Here is a 23507-nt window from a genome sequence, read left to right on the forward strand (position 1 = left end):
CCATAAGTTTCTTTCTTTATGCATTTGACAGCACTTGGTGTGTGTAGCCAGTTTCATTGTTTCTCCTTTATTCATTTAGGGCCTGATTCAAAGCTGTTGAAGCTAACAAGGTTTTTTCCCTTCCGCTCCTGAAACACTTATGTGAGTAACTTTATGCTAATGAATAATCAGTTTGATCTCAATAGGCCTATTCATGTGAAAAAAAGTTACTCATATTGTGATACAGCATGGCCAGAGGGCAGCAGGAGAGTGATCCTATTGGGATCCAGGAAGTGGGCGGGCACAGCCCGCCACTGCTAAAGGACCTCCCCCCAGCCTAAAGGGAGGATCCACAGGATCTGGAAGCCAAGCGATTCCAGGGGACAACTAATGAAATAACAGGGAGAGTGATAGAGGGGAAGATATGTAAGCCCCAGGATGATGAGAGCCTTATTCCCTGTAGAGGGAAGAGAGGTTGCTATAGATTAATTAGAGCACCTGAAGTCAGTCACCTGATTTAAAAAAAAACACCCTGCTTCAATCAGCCAGGGGAAGGAGTTGAAGCAGAGTGGTTTGGTGTTGGAGCAGAGAGCAGTTTGGAGGAATTGAAGCAGAGTGGTTTGCTGTTGGAGCAGAGAGCTGTTTGAAGGAGAACAGTTTGGAGAAGTGCTGTGGCTGGCCAGAAGACCAAGACCCTAGGTAAAGGGAAACCTGGCTTGTGCAGAGCAGAGGGACTTCACAGACACAAGGGGTTGGGAGAAACTTGGCCCAAGCGGAGAGAGGGCAGAAAGCCCCACAAGCTGAAGGGCTGGAGAGGGAAGTAGCCCAGGGGAAGGAATCGCTAGTTCAAGTGATTTGCCGCTATCCCTAGGGCCCTTGGGCTGGGACCCGGAGTAGAGGGCGGGTCTGGGTCCCTCCCTCTCCATCCCCTTTCTCTGGGACACTAGTTGGGACAGTTGATACCCCAGATCAGGGGCGAGAAAAGGAGCCCTGAAACCCACACCCCCCACAAGAGGAGAAAACGCTGGATCCATCACAATAGTGCCGGCAATTTGCCACAATATGCATAAATATTTGGAGTATTAGAGCATGAGTCATTTTCCCTTATTGTTTTGTGCAGGCTTTCACCCACCAACCAGGGAGGAAAAAATATTAAAAGGAAAATACTATTGTAAATCCACAAAAATTGGCACAGTTATGAAGAGCTGCATGTAGAGAACTTCACATAAGCCATTTGCAATGAACAACAAGAAGCTGTACTGGTCCTACAAAACCCATGAACTATGCTGCATATTCTGGATCACCACCTACTGGCATCTTATTTATCTATCTAGCTAAACACATAGACACCTCTCTTTTATAGAGCACTCCTGTAACAATGGAGATTCAAGGGCAGGTGTCATTTTTTAATCTGCTTTCAACTCCTTTAAAAAAAAACTGGCTAGATTTCAAGCTCCCCCTTTCAAACTCCTCCTACTACCAAAAAATGTTCTTTTGGGCTGACATTTTTTGTTTATTCTCAGCCCTGAAGTAATTGGTTTTGGAAAATATAAGAAAAGCTCGTCAGTCTGTTATCCAACTGTGATGTTTTTCAGCCATTATAATTGGTTTTCAACCTTTAAAAAAGAGTGCAGGATCTTGGCTCCTTTTCACTCAAATAGTTTGGATTTAAAACTTCAACTTGGGTATAAACCTAATTCTCAATAAAGGTCACTAATACTTTGCTAAGTTTAAAAAAAAACACTTGGAAAAATGGTTAAGAAGTTATTAATGTGTGCAGTGTTAAGTTTGTATTGTTCTAATTTTTGAATCAAAATATTGAGCAGTACCAAGTCAAATGCCTCACAGAAGTCTATTACATCAACACATGCATCCGACGAAGTGGGCATTCACCCACGAAAGCTTATGCTCCAATACATCTGTTAGTCTTAAAGGTGCCACAGGACTCTCTGTTGCTTTTTACATCAACACTATTACCTTTATTAATCAAACTTCTAATCTCATCAAAAAAAGATATCAAGTAAGCTTGACAGGATCTATTTTCCATAAATCATGTTGATGGCATTAATTATATTACCTTCCCTTAGTTCTTTATTAATTGAATATCAACTGCTTTATTATCTTATCATTATGGAGGAAGAAGGATTAGGACCTGGACACAACCTGGCTGTGAGGAGCAGAGGAGAAGGAGTAAAATATTCTCAAGTCATATGTCTGAGTGACAGGGAAGATAGTGATAGTCAACAGTGACAGAGAATGTGGCACAGGAGGGAAGGATTGGTGAGGAAAGATCGGCTATGTTTAAATTACAAGCAATTCTTTCAGGAGATATCACCGAGAGACAACCTGAGATGTGGATGTGGACAGATAAAGACAAATCAGGAATGGAAAGCTAGATTTGTGAGTCATTCGCATAAAGATGGTATTTGAAGCTTTGTGAATGGATGAGACAACTGAGATTTTATAGGCATAAAGGTTGGGAAGTTAAAAGTTATGATTCCCAGAGTAACTCTGACTCACTTCATTAGGGATGAGCTCAAGCTGCAAAGTTTGCATCTGAATCCAAGATCTGAACTCCCCCAAAATTAAGAGGATTATGTTCCAGCCTTTACTGTAAAGGTAAGGTATACAGATGCAAAGGTCAGATCTGAATCTGAAGTTTCCAAAAGCCCAAGGCTTGGTTTTGGGCCCATCTTTTTCTACACTAGACATACATATTGTAAAGAAAAAAAATCATGTATGGTTACAAAATATCCCATATGCGCCAGGGGACCAAATCTGAAGTTACTCTGGGGACAATCACTTGAATTTTCAAACTTTTAAAATCTGATCCAGAAAGTTACATTAGCACCAGATTTCTTGACTCTTATAAAGTAGGTTTGCAGTGTGTTGTTTTGTTCCACTTTCATTTGAGAGAACTTGATAAAAATCCCACTTTTTGGTTTACTTAATTTTTGAAATTTGATTTGTTATTGGGGCTAGTGGGTTTTGTGCTTGTAGAGCAGGAATATGCTGCATCATTACTAAAAGTTAAAAAGAAACAGAAGTCACTGGAGAATGCAAAAACCTGGACATAGCAAATCAACAATTAAATTAGGCCAACCCTCTTACAAGGAAAATAATTGATTGATAATTTTGCATTATTAATCTCCCTTGACAGAGATCATGAACATTCACATAGTCACACTAGGTACTTTCACCCTGGAAAGGTATAATAAGGGCTATCTAAAAATCATTCTAAAGGAAGGTAGTCAACCAAACGGAGAGAGAAATTATTCTCTCCCTTTTGGATCTTCCAATTTTTGCTTGGGGCGACTGGATTCATGTTAAAGCATCTCTTTGGCATGTGTACATTCCAGATATTCACAATCTTGCTTGTTCTTTGGCAGTTCACCCTTTCAGACTGTGTCAATGAATGTGATTCAGCCAGTGACCTTCCTGATTTGTTCAACATTTTGAAAAGGAAACTCTGGGCCATGCTGATTGACACCAGCTAAAGACCTGGTTTGCAGTCTCTAAACTACCCACAGATCTATTATGCGCTCAAAATAATTAAGGGACTGACTTTCCCATCACTTAAAATGATGGAAATCAGAAGAAACCCCATAGACGTCAAGAGTTACACTGGTGTAAAACTAGTGTAAGATTGGAAGAGAATCAGGCCTTGGGAAAGCAGCTCTGATTCACTGCAAGTCTGATTTAAGTAAAAAGAATGAGGAGTGCCAGTCTCTAAGGTGCCACAAGTACTCGTTCTTTTTGCTGATACAGACTAACAGGGCTACCACTCTGAAATCTGATTTAAGTGTTTGCCTCTTGCAAATAGGGGCGCACAACAAATCCATTCTGAGAGAGAAATCCCAGAGATTTGGGGCATGGCCTCCTCTGCCACAAAGACACCTGGGAGGGGAAAAACGAGAACTAACATCATTGTGCAACCTCACCTGCAGGTAGAGAAGGAGGGAATGAGTGACGAGCTGGCAGCTCCCCAGATCAGCCAGGGGAGCAGAGCAGAGGTCTCTCCCCCCTCCTGGAGCAGGTTACAGCCCCGGAGAGAGATGCCAGCGTGCGATCTTGACTGGATTGTTTGGGTCTTGTCTGCTGACTGTTAATGATTTGCTGCGGAAGCCACCCGCACAGGAGAGAGAGTTTGCCGAGCAGCTGAGCCAGCGAAGAAGCCGCGCGCTAGCACCGCCCTCCCACCTCCTTCCTCTCCTCTGTCTGCGCTCGCCTCCCACCCAGCTCTCTAGACAGCAGCTGCTCGGCGGCGTCTGGCTCCAAATGGAAGTGGCTGGTCCCGAGGATGCCCCCTGCCCGCGGGCACCGTCGGAAACAGCAGCAGCTGCCGCGGCTGCAGCAGCGCCTCTGAGATCGTCCCCCAGCCTCTTGCTCGGGATCAAAGACAAACTCTGCACATGGTGAGTACAAAGGGCAGAGGCGGGCGGCGGACTTGCCGCGTGTCTCTGCCCTGCTGCTACCCGGAGGAGCCCCGCGGAGGCTGAGCCACGTGTGATCAGCACATGGGTAAGCGGGGAGCTCCCTTCCCGGAAGGGATGCCCTAATTCCCCCCCCCCCCCCCCGGGCTACCCCATTCAGAGCAGCCCCCTGCCTGTGCCCAGCTACCAGCGCGTGTGGGCTGCGTGGGGCGTTCACACGTGTTTCTCTGGGAAAGCCCTAGCACCAGGGGTAATAGCGGCTCAGCTCCGGGACTGCTTGGGAGGTGGAGAAGGAGCCTGAGAGTGAATTGCAGGATCAGGGGTCAGGAGGCCAGTTCTCAGCTCTGCCGCTGACCTGGTGTGTGGTTTGTAAGCAGCTCATTTAATCTTACCGGGGATAACACTACTCCCCCTCACCTCCCAGGGATGTTGTAAAACGCGTGGAGATCCTCGGGTGGAAGGTGCTACAGAAGAGCACGGTATTAGGTAGCTTTTGCAATTAAATCGGTGTCCCCAGCTTCATAGCAAATGTGTCCCCTTTCCCTGATCTACCAGCCACTTTATTGTGCACCCAACTGGTGTTGCCACATGCGAACAGGATGGACAATAGGATCCTGTTTTGGCATCTTGTCGCCCCTTTGCAACAAAACAGCCCCAGGGTGCAACCGAACATGGGTCTGGCATGTGGGATGATAGTCTGCAGGCTCTAAAGCTGAATTGGGGGCCCGCTAATGGCTCATGAACAGAGTTTGCAGTTTGTGGGATTACCATGAAGAAGTCACTACCAGGGGGATGAATGCTTGAGTGGCAACCCTTTATGGGTCCCCTTTGACTCCTTCACTCATCCCTATTTGGTATCTCTGTAAGGTAGTATCAATCTTTTGGGAACGAGGGGCAGGGCAGAGCTAGTGACCTGAATAGGGAAGAGATTCACTCTGTTCACCTTGGCTGCAATCCTGGCCTCATTTACATTATTGGTAAAACTTCCATTGATTTTAATGGGCTCGGGATTTTATGCTTTGTGTCCTGTGGATAAACTGGGGGAAGGGAAGCATGAGGTAATCTCCCATCCATCTTTCTGCCTTTTAAAAACCTGCAGCAGTGAAGTCTAGGTAGGGGGTAGTCACACATACCCTTAAATCAATGGTCGCCAACCTTCTTACGCCCACGATCACTTTTTGAATTTAAGGGCAACCCAGGATCTCCCCGCCCCTTCCCCAAAGAAAGCCCCGCCCTGCTCACTCCACCCCCTCGCCCCCTGTCGCTCGCTCTCCCCCACCCTCACTCATTTTCACTGAGCTGGGGTAGGGGGGTGGGATTCGGGCGGGGTGCAGGCTCTTGGCTGAGCCTGGGGCAGGGGGTTGGGTAGCAGGAGGGGGTGAGGGGTGCAAGCTCTGGGAGGAAGTTTGGGTGCAGGAGGAGGCTCCGGGCTGGGGCAGAGTGTTGGGGTGCAGAGGGGGCATGGGATGCTGGCTCTGGAAGGGGGGTTAGGGCTGGGGCAGGGGGATTGGGGTATGGGAGGGGGCATGGGGTGCTGGCTCTGGGAAGGGGGGTCAGGGCTGGGCAGTGTTGGGGTGCAGGAGGGGGTACAGGGTGCTGGCTTTGGGAGTGGGGTCAGGGCTGGGGCTTGGGGTGCTGGAGGAGATATGGGGTGCTAGCTCGGGGGGGGCTCAGGGCTGGGGTGCAGGAGGGGGTTCAGGGTGCAGGAGGGGGTTCAGGGTGCTGGCTCTGGGAGGGGGCTCAGGGCTGGGTTTTGGGGTGCGGCCTCCCGCCAGGGCAGCACTTAGGGAGCTCCCGGTGTTCCATGGCTACCGCTAAGGCAGGCTCCCCACCTACCCTGTCCCCACGCTGCTTCTGGAAGGGGCCAATGCGCCCCTGCGGCCCCTGGGGAGGGCACGTGGCGCCGCATGCTGCTCCTCTCTGCAAGCACCACAACTCCCCGTTCTGGGCCAATGGGAACTGCGGGGGCGGTGCTTGCAGGCAGGAGCAGCGTTTTGGGGGAGACCCCTGCCCGGGGCCTTGCTGGCCAGGGCAGGCAGGGAGCCTTAGCGGCAGCCCCGCTTCTCCACCAGAGATCGCGATTGACTGGGAGATCCTCTAGGATTGACCAGTCAATCGTGATCGACTGGCTGGTGACCACTGCCTTAAATGAAGCATCCCTATGAAAGGCTGCTTTTTAATTCTCCCTGTGTGACTTTGGTCCTGTAAAGATGTGGAATGTGCTGGCCCTGATCCGGCAAAGCCTGTAAGCATATGTTTAACTTTAAACTGAAAAACTACTCATATGCTTTCATTTAAGTAGGTGCTTAAGGCTCTTAAATCAGTGAGGCATTGCAACGCTGAGTACAGCAAAGCCTAAATACCATTTAAAAATTTGAACCTAAATGTTTTGCTGGATTGGGGCCAGACTGCTTTGTACCTTGCAGAATCGGGCCTATATCCCCCTAGCTATCTGTCTGTATCCCAGAACCACAACATAGTAGGAACATTTTTTACAGCTTTGTAGCATCTTGGGCCAGGATGACAAGAGAGGTTTCTAAGAGTCAAGTCTCTCAATGAGGATCCTTTTAGCTGTTGTCTAGCATTGGACAAAACGCAAGACTACAATCTCTTTTGCATCTCAATGTCCGGAGAGTGACTTCAGCTGAGACAAGCTTAGTATTGGAGAGTATTAGTATCTGGTTGAAAACACAAATGGGGAAAAAAATCTTCACTAAAATTTTGGAAGTAGTTTTTGTTCCATGGGTATAGAAAAGGAACTCATATTCTTTCAAAATATTCACAAACATGTTGAATAACAAAAGTTCCTTTTCAAAACCTATGGACTGAAAATTACTTCAGATTTTTCATTCAAATTTTTATAAGAAATTTTTGGTTTACAATTTTTTGAATGTTTTGGGGCTCTTTTTTCCTCTCCCTTCCCACTTTTCTCACATTTTTAATTGCCCCCCCCCATCTTCACCCCTTTTTCCATTTTCCACAGAAAAAGGGGGAAAGAGAAAAGAGGAAGGAAAAGGAAGGGGAAAATAAATAAATCATAAATAACATTACTGAGACTAAATTTTTCATTTTCCAGTTTTGTGAAAATGAAAAAGCCCCCAGAAAGTTTGTAAAAATTTTGTTTTTTCTAAAAATTTCTGATGTAAAGAAGAATTAATTGTTAACAATAAAAAAAGTCTTCATATGGAAAAAAAAAATTAACCAGCCCTAGAATTAGTTAGAGGTGGACAAGGTCTGTTAGGTTTCACGAAAGCTTATGCTCAAATAAATTTGTTAGTCTCTAAGGTGCCACAAGTACTCCTGTTCTTTTTAAGGTCTGTTATGTCATCTAGGCCAGTGATGCGCAAACTTTTCCAGTTGCATGGGCCCCCCCCTTATCATTAATGGAATCTGTCCGTGACCCCCCATTACTGCACAGTCAAGGCTTCCTCCGCAGCATGCTGCTTCTATATTGTTGCCAGGCTGCATCTCAAGGCCAGGGCCAATACCTGCCCCTCTGTCTCTCTCCTCTTGGGTTTTCAGGATGGGGGAGGGCACGTATGATAGTCTCTGAGGGCAGAGCCAGTGCTGGGCGTGGAGGCTGGTGGGAGCAGAAATCGGCATGGGTGGCCTGCTGAGGTGAGTTGGGGAAGGAGGTGGCGCTCCATTCCCGACCCCCTGTGGGGGCTGGCATGAGCCGTCTGGCATCGCTGTTCAACGCCCCAAACATTCCTCCGTGCCCAGAGGGGCACACCTCATAGTTTGCGCACCACTGATCTAGGCTATCTCACTGCCAATGCAGGATTGTTCTCTGAGAGCTAGCTAAGTAGCGGGATCTCAAAAAGGGGGGGGGGAGAGAATGTTTTCTTTGTTCCTATAGCTGAATTTTGGCCAAAGTTGTGAAAGGCAGTATATATACCCTGAAATGTATGCATGCAGAGCCATCTACTCTCAGAGAGCCATTTTGGGAACTGTAATAATAATTCATATACTATTTTGGACTTTTATCTCAAGGCTCTTAATACACTTTACTAACATTAAATGCACTTCTATTCTGAAAAGTATTTCTGTAAAAAGGCCTTGTTGGGCTCCATATTTACTGGTGTCTAATAACTTCTGTGTTAAATATGTTCAGCTTACTTTTTTTATATCTGCCAGTTCTGCACTCGCAGCCTGCAATCTGTTTCTTTTTCATACATCACCAGCCGTAACAAAGACCGTCAGTGACACCTCTGCAATGCCATTAACTTTCAGTAGGTTTGCATAGGTGACACCAAACAACTCTGTTGAAGTGTCACTAGAAGGAATAGAACCTAGCTCACGCTAGCTGTGCAGGGCTAACAAAAATAAAAAGTAGTAAGATTTATTATTAGCACTCACGCCAGCAGATCTGACTGAAATATGCTCAGGTACAGAGCTCTTGAATAAGAAAATGTAATTTTTATGTAATTTATCTTCAGTGTAGACCTTTTAAATTAATTTAGCCTCACAACACAACTAAAAACTGCTTTAAGTTACAGCTGCCTGGCTGTTACAAGGGTTCACAGAAGCTTAGTTGCTAGTCAGCGGGTACGTCTACACAGCAGCTAGGAGGTGTAATTCCCATGTTGGGTAGATGTGCATGTCCTAGCTCTGATTGAACTAGAGTGCTAAAAACAGCAGTGTTGACATGGCAGCATGAGCAGTGGCTTGGGCTAGCGTCCAGATTACAGTCCTGTCCGAGATCCTAGGTATGTACTTGAGCAGCTAAACTGAGCCACCACCTGAGCCATAGCGGCCACACTTAGGCCTAGTCTGCATTACCAAGTTAGGTCGATGTATGCCTTGCATCAACCCAGTTGTGCATGTGTCTACACTTAAGGCCCTGTCTACACTACAATGTTTGGCTGATGCAAGTTACGTTAGCATACAACCGCTGCCGTTAGCATATTGCTTGTGTGCGTGCAGACTTGGCTCCTTGCATTGGCACTGTGTGTACTCATCAGGAGTGCTTGTGTCGATGCACAGTGCGGTGCTGCATCGTGGGTATTCCAGTGAGCAGCCCACCACCGTTCAGCACGTTGTCTTGGGCAGAAGTGAGTTGGGCAGGGGTGACTGGGAGCAAGAGTTCAACTTCCCATAAAGCCATGTTCTCCATCCCATAATATCGCTATCCCATAATTTTCGCACCTGTTTTCAATTTCCCACAAACCCATGCGGGGCTTGTTGCTGTCTGCCATCTCTGACAGAAGCATGGAGCCTGCACAGCTCTGCACTATTGTCGTGAGCGTTGCAAGCACAGGAGGCACGATCCTCTGGTATTTGTAGAGCCGCAAGAACTGCAGGGAACATGACAATTTCTTTGAGGACAAATTGCCATGGGACATAGCGAGAACCAATTCATGGGTGTTGGTGGCATTCACAGAGCATCTGCAGACAGTGGAGCGCTGCTTCTGGGTTCAAGAAATGAGCACCGACTGGTGGGATGGCATCGTAATGCAGGTTTGGAATGATGGGTAGTGGCTGCAGAACCTTTGGCTGTGCAAGATCATATTCCTGGATCTGTGCACTGAGCTTGCCCCAGCCCTCCAACTCAGGGACACCAAACTGGGAGCAACTCTGATAGTGCAGAAGCAAGTGGCAATCACACTGGACACTTGCAATGGTGGATTGCTACCTCTCAGTGGGAGTCATTTTGGAGTGGGAAAATCCACAGTGAAGGCCGTTGTGATGCAGGTGTGTAGGGCCATTAATAGTCTCCTGCTACGCAGGACGGTGACTTTCAGCAATGTGCAGAACATTGTGGATGGAGCAATAGACGGCATGCATATCCCTAGTTTGGCCCCAGAGCACCTTGCCACAGGGTACATCGACAGAAAGGATTAGTTTTCTACGGTTATGCAAGTGCTGTTGGATCACCTGGGATTTACTTCATTGCCATCAATGTTGGCTGGTCAGGGAAGCTGCATGATGCTTGCATCATTCAGATAGCTACAAGCAGGGACCTTCTCTGCTAATTGGTGGATTTTACCACTGGCAATGTTGAACTGCCAGTAGTGATCTTTGGGGGGACGCAACCTACTCCTTACGCCCTGGGCTCATGAAGCCGTGTACCAGCCATCTTGTACCAGCCGTGTACCAAGGAAAGATTTTACTACCAACTCAGCAAGTGCAGAATGACAGTGACAGTGGGAAGTGACAACGAGGGTTGTGTAGTCGGAGGGGGTTTTATTGTCACCTTGTTGTCACCTACCATCCCACAGCTACAACCCATACTTGATGAGGACCTGTGATGGGGGCTCTATTCACCACTGAACGGTGCCCCCTCCTCATGGTTCTGGCGATTAGCTCTGCCAGGCCAATGCCCCTTCCTTCCATTGTCCACTGTCTTTCTCCAGTGTGCAGCCCCTCTCTCGCTCTAGGAGGTGCTGCTGCCTCTTCGTGACTCAGTCCTCCGGCCAGGTCACTCAGCGGTTTCCCCTTCCAGGGTAAAGTCCTTCAAAGTCTCTTCTGTTCAAGTGGCATTAGGCAATCCTCACGCCCTGTCCCTGTCACTCCTGCATAGACCCAGGCAGCCTTCTAATTCATTGCCCCAAACAGTACCACTCTGCAGTGGTTTGTAGAGGAATCTACCAAGGACCCTTTACCAAGCAGTCAAGGCCTGCAGCTTTCCTGACCTTACTGATGTCACTGCTGGACTACTCTTTTTCCTCTTCTTCTGCTACTTCTCTTCCTTCTCCCTTACCTCAGGGAGCAGGACTTCAGGCTTCTTCCCTACTGCCTTTCCACACTATTTCTAGCCTCCTAGATATATAGAAGCCCTGCCTGTTTCCTGTCAGGTGAGCTTCCTTCTCATTAGCTCCTTCCACATAGCCCCACCCTGCAGGGTCCTAGAGCCTGGGCTCCAGCCAGAGCCCAGAAGTCTACACAGCAATGAAACAGCCCCGCAGCCTGAGCCTGAGTCGGATGGCATGGGCCAGCTACGGGCTTTTCTTTTCTCTGCAGACATGCCCTAAAAATCATGGACTCAATAGAGACACTGGATTTATGGCTTATTACAACAATCTATAACCCACTTACAACACCCATCCAGCTGCTTTCCCTCCCGCCCCCTTCCTTTCCTTCCTATGACTGGAGTGGTCTTAACAGGCCATTTCACTTTGAGTGGTTCCTTGAAATACACCTCTACCCTGATATAACGCTGTCCTCGGGAGCCAAAAAATCTTACCGCGTTATAGGTGAAACCGCGTTATATCGAACTTGTTTTGATCCACCGGAGTGCGCAGCCCCGCCCCCCCGGAGCTCTGCTTTACCACGTTATATCCGAATTCGTGTTATATCGGGTCACGTTATATCGGGGTAGAGGTGTATGTGGTAACTACTTATACTAAACAATCTGTTGAACCTTGAATTTAGCAATGACACTCAATTTCCCAAACCTGAAGAAGAGAGCTATGTAACCTCGAAAGCTTGTCTCTCTCTCCAACAGAAGTTGATCCAAAAAAAGATATTTCCTCACCCATCCTGTCTCTGGCTGTTCAAACTCTAATATCCTGGGACCATCACGGCTACAACAACACTGCACAGACACAAGGGCTATCAGACAAGCTCAACGAGGAGCTATACGTCTTAGGGAGGCTTTGAAAGGGCACTTTAACAGCAAGTCAAAGTAATGCGCTCTGGTGTACTGCACTCAACCTGGCGCTGCAGTTTGGGGGCCTGTTAGGAATTGTGTGATGCTTGCTGCACATGTGTGCATATGTCACCGACATTGCAGCTAATAATGTTGGGATGCTTGCTGTACATTTATGATGACTGCTCTGTTTTGCATTGGCCCTATGGGTTGTGCGTGTACAAGATTACAACTTTCACTGCCATCAGGCATCGTGCCACTGCAGCATTTCAAATGTAGACAGGCCCTTATATTTTTACTGCACTAATATGCTCATAGCTAGAACATGTACATCTACCCAGACTAGAATTACACCTCCCAACTGCAGTTTAGACACACCCTAAAACTATGTCTTCACTGCAGTTAACTCCTCTTGAATTAGCTTAGCTTGAGTGCAAAATAATTGCAAAATGACACTAGAACAGCACAAAATTATTGTATTAATGATTGTATTAGCAGCAGCTGAGTTTTGGTAACTTGAGCTGTCGCCTATACCCCATGATGGGCCAGCCAACTTGAGTTAAAAGCACCAATACAGTCCAGTTTTGGGTTCTTGAGTATGTCCGCACTACAGTGTATAGAGTAGACATACCCAAGATGGTTTTGATCCAGCGAGCTCGAATAAGAATAGCAGTGAAGCCACAGCAGGTTGAGTGGCCACATGGGCTGCACAACCCCACCCAGGACCCCTGGGTATGTATGTATATAAGCGGCTAGCCCAGGGGTCGGCAACCTCTGGCACGCAGCTCGCCAGGGTAAGCACCCTGGCGGGCCGGGCCAGTTTGTTTACCTGCCGCGTCGGCAGGTTTGGCCGATCGCGGTGCCCACTGACCGCGGTTCACCGCTCCAGGCCAATGGGGGCGGCGGGAAGCCGCGGCTAGCACATCCCTCGACCTGTGCCGCTTCCCGCAGCTCCCATTGGCCTGGAGCGGTGAACCGCGGCCAGTGGGAACCGCGATCAGCCAAACCTGCCAAAGCGGAGGTAAACAAACTGGTCCGGCCTGACAGGGTGCTTACCCTGGCGAGCCGCATGCCAGAGGTTGCCGACCCCTGGGCTAGCCCATGCTGCTGCAGATTCATTGCTATTGTTATTCGAGCTAGCTGGTTCAATGCTAGCTGGCGTACATCTACATGTGCTGCAGTCACACCGCTGACTGCAGTATAGAAATACCCTTTGGGTTAGTGTACAGTGCAGCCATGAGTGTGATTTACAGCTCATGCAGCCATACGTCTGGAACTTTAATCTAGCTAACTTGCTAAAAATAGCAGTGAGGATGTGGCAGCGTGGGCTGCACAAGGCTGTCTGACCCCCTGAGTATGTACTTGCATTGCTAGCCCAAGCTGAAGCCCACGCACTCACTGCTGTTTTTAGTGAGCTAGCTAGCTTACAGCTAATGCTGGGACATCTACATGTACTGCAGCTGCAGCTCAGAGGTACCCGTATGCTTACACAGCAAATGATGATGTGATTGAAGCACAGGTAAGCATACCCATGCAAGCTTTAATATAGCTAGCACAGCTACCAGTAGTAGTGTAGATGTGGTGCCCAGGGCTTCGGCATAGGCCTTCTCATGCTACATTCACACCTTCACTTGCAGCATAGACCTACCCTAGTGTGGGGATGAGACTTGAGTTAGGGTATGTCTACAATGCAATCAGAGATGTGACTGCAGCGCGCGTAGGCATATCTGAGCTAACTTTGAGCCATAGCTAGCTTGAATAACAAGAACAGTGAAACTGGCAGCATAGGCTAGCTGCATGGTTACGTTCCAGGGTCCTGGGTGGGTTTGTACAACCTGTGCTGCCAACCAACCTGCTTTGGCTTCACTGTTATTTGTGATTCAAACTAGCTAGATGAAAGCTAGCTTAGCTATGTCTACCCATGCTGCAGTCACACCTCTGACTATAGAAATACCCTTACTGGGGAAACACTCGAGTTAGCTCAGCCATGGAGACAAGCCCATAGTCGTACAGTTTTCAGCATCCACAGTTTTTTGTGATGTACATGAAAATCTGGTTGTATCTTTGCAATATTGCCAACACCAAGCATTCAACAATCATAGAATTTCAAATCAAGTTCATGGTCTTGGTCCTTGTGCTCAAAGCACTCCATGGCCAGTATATCTAAAAGATTGACTAAAGCTCCAGGACAAAGATGGTGGTTGATAACTCCACTCCTCTGGTACATGGGAGTTCTTAGCACTAAAACTCATCTGTGCAGGAGACCGTGTGATCTGAGATTGTGGAATGAACACCCCCAGAAACTAAGGAGCATCACAAACCTCACCATCTTCCACTCCAAGTGCAAGGCACTTTTCTTTGAGCTTGCCTTTTCAAACATAAACAGGTAGCAACAGGTGTATTTATTAGCTCCTCACGGCCCTCCCTAAAACAACAACAAAACCCTTATCACAACAAGGCACGCCACTGCGCATGCTTCTGTCTCCGGGGAGAGGAAGAGAGAACAAACCATACATGACAGATGTGTAGTCGTGTTGCTTAATGCACTACTGGAAGGCGCTTAGATACTGCAGTGATGAGTGAGATCTAATATCCTACAGAGTGGTCACCAACATAACCAGCTTGTGAACTAGGCTAGGAATATAATTTGATATATTAACTTTGAATGTCTAGGAATACAACAAAGCTCAAAACTACTTTGAATTAAATAGAGAACATGCTTGAAAACCAAAGTGAGCTAGAACCCTTTCCCCATTTGTAGCTGGGCATAGGAAGAGGCGCACGAGTTAAAGCAGCGGAGTGTGATGGAAAATAGCAAAAATATCCACAGCTAATAATAACACTTTGCATTTCTGTAGCACCTTCCCTCCAAAGGTCTCAGCTCACTTCAAGTCACTCAGGAATTGAGCTTCACAGGAGGCTTGAGTTAGATAAGTATTATCCCTCTTTTACGGATTGGGTAACTGAGGCACAGAGAGTTTAGGTCGCACAGGAACTCTGTGCAGAGCAAGGAATAGACCACAGGCCCTGGGTATCAGACTACCTAGCTACACTGGAGATATTCTCTGACTGGTTTTAAAACCACTTCAGCTAAACGGAGTTTAAAATTATTTAAAGAGATAGTATGGACTCAGTTTTAGATGATTTAAGTTGGCTTGATCTATTTTTACTGAATGGGTTCCAAGACTGTATGAGGTTAGAAAATGCTTCCAGTGTAGACAAGGCCCCAAGTGCAAGTGTAAGTAGGAGGTGCGCTAAAAAATGGTATCAACAACATGTTTGAGTTGAGGAGCTAATGAAAGGGAGTGGAAGAAAGAACTAGATGCCGAGCTAAGAAATGGCTTCTTGTTTTTCTCTGTAAATATTAAGATAATTAATTTTTTTGTTTAATTCTAAATTAATTACATTTTTCTTTTACATTTACAGTCATATTTTGAAAACACTTGCGCTGGGTCAGGTGCTTTCCTTGTTTATCTGTGGGACTGCTGTTGCAAGCCAGTATTTAGCAGAACAGTACAAAGTGAACACTCCAATGCTACAAAGTTTTATCAACTATTGTTTGCTTCTTCTAGTTTATACAACAACGTTGGCATTTAGGAGAGGTATGTGAAATACTGTGGGAGGGATTTTGGTTCATAAAACTGTTTTCCTTGCATACTTTTCATATTAATGCACTAAAACAGTGAGACATGCACTCTGTGAAGTATGGGCCAACTGAACTGAACTGAACACCATGAGAGATATCATGAAAGTAGGGGTCCACTCCTGCACCCACTGACATCAATGGTAAAATGCCCAGTGACTCCAGTAGAAACAGGATTGGGCTGTAGAAGATTGAATGCACCTGAATATTGTGGGGAGAGTAAAGGAGGTTTTATTTGTTTCATAATTTGTTTTAAAAAAACCATTTTGTATATATTTTAAAGTATCAATGATAGCATAGTGAGAAGCTGGCAATTTTATGGCCCTGACCCTGCCTTCAGACAGGCACGAGTGGACCCCTTTTCTTGTACAGAACCCCACTGAAGTCTGTGGACCTATTTCTCAGTTACTGAATTCCTATACTTCTGGCAGGAATGAAGAGAGGGAGGATGTGATGGCAAAGGCAGCTTTAAGATACCTTTGCACTTCCCATATTCTGGGCTATATAGGGCTATGCTCAGCCTTTTGAATAAATTAGAGCAGTCCTGAGGCTACTGCTTTTCTTATTCATCTTCTCTTTAAACAGCCCTAGTCTTGTCAGTTTCTTTTCAATTGGAAATCTTTCTATGCCTTTAATCATTTCTATTGCCTGTTTGTGGGGTGCATTCTGTTTCTACTTTATCTTTCTTCAGATGGGCCAACTAGAAACAAACACAGTAATAGTAGATATACTTTAAAAAGCAAGAGCTCTGAAATAAATATCCAGCATTCCTTTTGAAACAAACGTATATTGATTGAAGTTTTCTCTAACCAGGCAGTGACAGCCTTTTGCAAATTCTGAAAAGGAAGTGGTGGAAGTATATTCTGTTGGCACTAGTGGATGTCGAAGCTAATTACACAATTGTAAAGGCTTACCAGTACACAACCCTAACGAGCGTTCAGGTATGGGTCCTTTTCCCTTTCTGATTTGCTGCTTTTAAATCCGTTTGAATCCGTTACTAACATAAGATTTTATAGTACAAATATGGAACCGTTTTAAAATGGAAAAGGTTGTCTATATGGAGTCCTCGCTGCAGTCTGGGGAATGGAGCATGCTGTGCCATGAATAATACTTCTGGGAAGCAGTGAATATTTGCTCATGGTATCCAGTGCCAAGTCTCTTGAGTACAGCTATTATTTTGATAGAACGCGTTTTTAAGAATTTGCTGACAACAGCTTCATTTCCTGGGTGGTGCAAAACAAGGATTTGGGCCAGATTGTGTCTTGTCTGGCAAAGGCCCTTGTCCCCGCCCCAAGGAGCTCTGGGGAGCATTGTAACACAGTGGGGAACACCTGTTGCACGACACTCAGGTGGGTGCATTCTCATCCATGGCCAACCAGTATTTCTGACCAGTGTGGAGTGGGAGCAGGGCCGTGGCCCCACCTGCCTCCTGTTCCTTTTCACCTAGTTTTGATGCGGCTTGTCTCCCAAGGAGCACTGCAGGGAGCAAGGACTGCAGCTGTGGCTGTCCCTTAGTGGGAGGAGAAGGGGAAGGTTCCTTTCATACCCTTCTGCTCGAGCAGCTGCACGGGAGTCAGCCACAGCCTGGCCCTAAAGGGCTCCAGCAGAGACAGAGATTTGTGAGTGTGACTGAAAGCACCCCTGTATTCACACCCTATGCACCACTGTAATAATCTTAGTACTAAATAGGCCTGTGAGGTATCATGAGGCTGGTCAATAATATCATGGTGGTGAAATGTTTGTAGCAATATTATATGTAATGTTATGAAATCCCCCTGTATGGTGTTATTAGCATACGTTCCAACCCACACAGCCCTGCCCAGGCAGAAGTTGTTAAACAGGCCTGTCCTAAACAAAGGAATGTGTGACATGAGTAGTAGACAGGGTCCTCCAGACAGCAGGGGGAGGAAATGACAGGAGACAAAGCAAAATTTGCATTTCAGCAAACACAGGTGAGAAGGAAGATGATGGCGCCTTCTTCACCACCCGATTCCCTGTCACCTTCTTTACTGTTTGATTAAACTTTGCTTTGAGGATAACCTTCAGAAGAAACCACTTCAGAGATTCACTGAACTATACAAGAGTGGGGCAGAGAACCTCATATTCTCTCTCTCTCCTTCACCTAAGGAGACAAAGTAATCAGGGCCTTTGAGTCTCTGGGAGAGATCTTGACCAAGGAAAGGGTCAGTCACCATCTTGCTGGAAGACTGTGGGTGAGAAAGGCCATCTTAAACAAAGCCTTGACCAAAAACTTGTTAAATCTAAAAATCTAAAACCTAATCTATGTTTTCACTTTCATCTCCTGTACCCAAATTCACTTAAAAATCCTATCTTCTTTACTATAAACTTGTTTTATTTTTTAAAATAAGCCAATCCAGTGCCGTGTGTAAATTGAACTGTTTGGTAACTACAGTTAAAGTAGCAAACTGTTGAATATTTACCCTTTGCATGGACAGTAAACCTTTAATATCTGAACTGTCCAGGAGATACTCCTGGGGAAATGCTGTGCAACTGCAGTGCAGCAGAATAATGCTCCCTCCCCCCCATTCTCTTTGCTTCCTTGCAGAAAATGGTTTCTGTAGGGAAGCAAAAAGAAGCTGCACCAGTACTCACTCACCCCTCCCTGGCAGCTCAGATGCTCTTTTTGGGCTGTGTGTGTGTGTCGGGGAGGTAAATCTCTGGGGGAGGAGGGTCTGGGGATGCCCCAGCCACCCAGAGACTGCTAGTCCCAGCTTGGGGGTGGGGGAGAGGATGGAGACGGAGTTCTCCTTCCCCCTCCCCTGCACAGAGCAGCTGGGGCTGGGTCAGATCGTACCCTGGCTGCAGGAAGCTCTGCGGGGGGGGGGGGGGGGGGGGGGGGGGGGGGGGAGAGAGAATCTGGCTGCTGGGGCAGGGTTAGGGTTAGGGGCGGGGGGGTCTGGATGCACGGGGTTTGGATGGACGGGGGAGCAGCTCCCTGTACAGTGACCCCTCCCCCCACCCATGCACCCAGAATCCCTCCCTCCTCCCGAGCCCCATCCGCATCAGGAGCCCCTCGCACCCAGAACCCCCCCCCCCACCGATTCCCCCAAGCCCCAACCCTGCCACGCCTCATCCCCTGCATCAGGAGTCCCCCGTCCCCCCACTGAACCCTAACCACCATCACCTGGACTCCCCTGCAGAGTCCCATTCCCCCTGCACCCAGAACCCCACACCGGGCTGCCCACACCCACATTGTGCCACACAGAACCCTGGAACTCTTGAGGGAATTCAGCAACAAAAAAATTTAAAAATTAAAATTCTGCAAAGTTCTGCATATTTTAATTGTCAAAATAACACAGAAACACAATAACACAATAATCACTCCATTTTCAATTATTTTGGTAATTTATTTGAAAATACTTGACAGCAAATAATTGAAAATGGTGTGATTATATTGTGTTATTTTGACAAATACAACATGCAGAATTTTAAAATATTGTGCACAGAATATTTAATTTTTGTCACAGAATATTTAATTTTTTTGGCGCAGAATTCCCTCAAGAGTAAGGAGAGGGCTGGACAGTGCAGAACACACATTTCTGGGAAATTTTGGGACTGGGAGTGTGTTGGGGTCCACCCTGCAAATAGTAACCAAGGGTGAAGGAAGCCAAAGTGTGACCGGTGTGTTGCTGACAGGCTGCTGGGGTCAGAGTTACTGGACCAGGGCTGTGGCTATACACAGACATTCAGGGTGTGACATGTAGGCTGTTTGTGTGCAGCCTAGGTTGGGAGCTACAACAGCAAAGCACTTTGAGGCACCCAAGCTTGCAGGTGAGGTGGTGACACAGCCCCTCACTGGTCTGTCCTGCATCTGGGAATGTGACAGTGAATGAGCCAGACAGGGAGAAAGCGGTGTTTAAAATACAGAGAGAGGCCCAAGCCATAATGTTTAGCCCTATCTCTGGCTCTGGATTTCCCCAAGGCTGGTCACTGCTGGAGACAGGCTACTTGACAAAATGGCCCAGTAGGCTGCCCCCTTAAAACAAGTTCAGGATCTTCTGCATCAGTGAATCGATGGAGCTTGAGATCAGCCTCATGATTCTTCTCAGTGGGAAACTTCCACTCAGTGGGAAACTTCCATATACTTTCAACAAAGGAAAAACAAAACTATTTTCTTTAGTTTAGCAGATGTTTGCACTGCAAGGAAGGGTCTTGTAGATTTTTACAATGATAACATTGAGATGGCAACTGCTATTTCCCGGTAAGTAAAGAAAAAAGGATTTTGGTGCACACGTGCAATGGTTTATCCTGCCACAGTGAAAACAATGCCAGTGGAAATTAGAATTCTAACAAGGACATGTTTTAATTTCATGCCATCGTCTAGCTGAGCTGATAATTGAAATAAGTTGTTTGACCATATACTTCACAGCAGAAAATATGCAATATGGAAAGAAAGATCGCTTTATATTAAGGGCCCATTTATAAATGGTTTCTGAATAATTATAGATATTATCAACATGTTATAGACAAGAGTATTATCTTATTATAGACGTTTATAAGCTGTGATGGGTTGGATCACAGAAACCCCCCTGGGGGCTGCCACCTGGTGTGCCAAGACTACCTCTGCTCCTGTTTTCCCTGCCAGCTCAGGACTCCAGCACCCTGTCTTGCTGAGCCAGACACTCCCGTCTGCTCCAACAAAGACCCAGGGTCTGAATTACTTGCCCCAAAGCTGCAGGTTTACCTGAAAACAGCTCACAGAAGTGTGCTTGTCTTTAGCACTCAGATGCCCAACTCCCAATGGGGTCTAAACCCAAATAAATCCGTTTTACCCTGTATAAAGCTTATGCAGGGTAAACTCATAAATTGTTCGCCCTCTATAACACTGATAGAGAGAGATGCAGTTGTTTGCTCCCCCGGGTATTAATACATACTCTGAGTTAAATAATAAGGAAAAAGTGATTTTATTAAATACAGAAAGTAGGATTTAAGTGGTTCCAAGCAGTAACAGACAGAACAAAGTAAGTCACCAAGCAAAATAAAATAAAATGCGCAAATCTATGTCTAATCAAACTAAATACAGATAAGATCCTCACCAGTTCCAGAATACTCCCTTTTACAGACTAATCTCCTTTTAGCCTGGGTCCAGCAATCACTCACACCCCCTGTAGTTACTGTCCTTTGTTCCAGTTTCCTTCAAGTATCCTGGCGGGTGGAGAGGCTCCTTCTTTAGCCAGCTGAAGACAAAATGGAGGGGTCTCCCAGGGGTTTAAATAGACTTTCTCTTGTGGGTGGAGACCCCCTCCTCATCCTGTGTAGAATCCAGTCACAAAATGGAGATTCGGAATCACATGGACAAGTCACATGCCCATGCATGACTCAGGACTTGCAGGTAGCAGCCATTACCCACATGCTACCTTGAACATCCTCAGGTAGACTTCTTATGTGGATTGGAGTCTTCCAAGCTCTTTTGTCTGTTAAGTGCTTCCTGATTGAGCACTTAATTTGCACATTCCTTTCCCAAGAAGTGACCAAATGTTCTAACTAAGGCTACTTAGAAATCAAGCAATTATACAGCCAATGTTCATAACTTTGAACACACAAATGGTGCCTGCATACAACTAGGATGAACATAACCAGTAGATCATAACCTTTACATAGATATGTTACATGGCATATATAGTAAAACCCTATTCCAGTTATCTCATACATACATTTATGAGCACCCCCCATAAAGCCTTATGGGGTACACTGTCACATAAGCACATTAGTTGAAGGTGTTATAATGGTTATAAGCAACCTATTGATCTGTTGGGATCTCTGAATCTGTAATAATTGACTAACCATTTATTAAAACATCTATTAGCTGTTTATAAATGAAACCTTAGTATAAAGTGTGGCCAAAAACTGAGCTGAGACAGAACATCTGGTAAATCAAATTGGAGGGTCATTTTTTTCCTCCCTGTAAAAAAGGAGGGCAAAATTGAACAGCAACAGAGAGTTTGCTGAGGCGCTAGTAGCAATAACTCCAAATGTCAATTGCCTACTGCCCCATAGGTGTCTTAGAGCGCTATTGTATGAACCATTATTCTTATAAGTAATCCCAGTGACATCAGTGGGCCAGATTCACTGCTGTGCTTCAGCTGCTTTGCCCTTCTCTGATCATAGTGCTAGAAGATGGTATCTTATACTAGAGGGCTTTGTAATCTAGCAGATAAAGACATAACAAGATCCAGTTGAAGTTGGAAAAATTCAAACTGGAAATAAGATTTTTTTTTTTAACTGAGGGTGATTAACCATTGAAACAGATTACCAAGAAAAATTACCCATCCTTTGGATGTTTCAATCAAGATTGGAACTCTTTCTAAAAGATGTGCTCTAGCTTAACCACAAGTTATTGGCGTTATTGGGCTAGATGTAGGAATCACTGGCTGAAATTCTGTGGAGGTCAGAATAGATCATCTCATGGTCCCTTCTGGGCTTAAAAATCTATTAAAGTTTTTTATTTTTAAAATGATTTTTTCAGTCTGGGCTGGAGGACTGTTTGATGATTAGAAAACTAGTGAAATGGTGACCGCATTTATCTATAAATAGTGAAAGGGACATTTCTAGATAGATTGTCTAAAACTCTTTGCTTTTGCTTCTTTTTGGTAAAACCTATTTGACGTCAATGACTATCATTTCACGCAGAGGAGGCTTTGTTAAAGATTCAGCAATTTCAGATAGATTCCCTAATAGCGCTGGCTGGTCTTTCAGCAAAATCAGGGAAGACAAGATTTTACATTCCTGACATTTCTAAAGGTTAAAAAAAAAAAAAAAAAAGGGCAGAAAACAAACAAACATCCTTAAACACTCTCCCCACAACCCCTTTGACTTTATCCATCATTGAGAACCAAAAAGGGGACAAACACAGTTTTAAAAAATCCTTTGCAGGTCACTTTTAAGTGCTTCATTCTAGGAGACAACCACCTTGGAGCTTAGTTGTGATTTATCCCTAAGCAGATGCATAGGGGAGTAACTGGACATAAGGCTGTATAGCCTGTATGGCTGGGCAGGGCTTATGAGTCTGTGCATGGTGGAGGGAAGAGACGGAGCTTTGTGTCTGATGCTCATTTCTCTGAGCAAGTGGGTTGGAGGGGGGCAGAGACTAGACAGAGCAATGGTAAAGCTCTCTTACATGTCACTAGCTGGATGAGACGGAATATACAGAAGGTAGAAGTGGGCTGTTGCAGCAAATTCCCTTCACCCACCCAAAAATATTCGCTCAAGGGAAACTGTGATGCAGAGGGACATCTCAGCCTGTCTATACTGCACAGCTATGGTGCTGCGGCAGCATTGTAGTGTAGACATTTGCTACAATGACAAAAGGATTTTTTCCCTCGAGAGGGGGTAGCTAGGTCGACAGCAGAATTCTTCCATCAACCTAACGGTGTCTATACCTGGGCCTAGGTCAGCTTAGCTACATCTCTCAGGGTTGTGTATTTTTACATCACTGAGTGACACAGCTAGGTTGACCTGTTTTAGATGTAGATCAGGCCTCAGAGTCACCATTCCTTTCTGGAACTCCTCCTGGGATGGGTAGTTAAACACCTCCCTACATAGGGCTGAAAGTAAACTCTCAACATAGCCTTTAATTACAGGCAATGGAGTAACAGAGCTGTGAAATCTAGAACAATGTGCATTGCTGTTCCAGCAGATAAATGGCACCTTTAGTTTAACACTAGACAAAACCACAGAATTCAGTGGTGCCAGAGGAAGTGTAAATGTTTTCATTCTTACCATAAAGCAAATGCTACATTGGAATGTTTGGTAATACATGTCAGAACATGTTCTCATAATACAGCCTTGGTAGGTCCCTGTACATCTGTGGGCTTCTCAGATAGGGCAAACTGGAGAGAAT

The 23507-nt window shown here is 45.9% G+C and overlaps 1 protein-coding gene across 1 annotated transcript in view; it reads left to right on the forward strand.

Annotated features, from left to right (window-relative positions):
• Nucleotides 1-4257: 4257 nt before the first annotated feature.
• SLC35F2 (solute carrier family 35 member F2) overlaps nt 4258-23507 on the forward strand; it is a 33779-nt gene continuing 14529 nt past the window's right edge. The window contains exons 1-3 of the mRNA XM_065421692.1: nt 4258-4394; nt 15430-15605; nt 16460-16587. Of these exons, the coding sequence (XP_065277764.1) occupies nt 4258-4394; nt 15430-15605; nt 16460-16587 (441 nt within the window). The remainder of the gene's footprint in view (nt 4395-15429; nt 15606-16459; nt 16588-23507) is intronic.

This window comes from Emys orbicularis, chromosome 1 (assembly GCF_028017835.1).
Source record: "Emys orbicularis isolate rEmyOrb1 chromosome 1, rEmyOrb1.hap1, whole genome shotgun sequence".
NCBI lineage: Eukaryota > Metazoa > Chordata > Testudines > Emydidae > Emys > Emys orbicularis.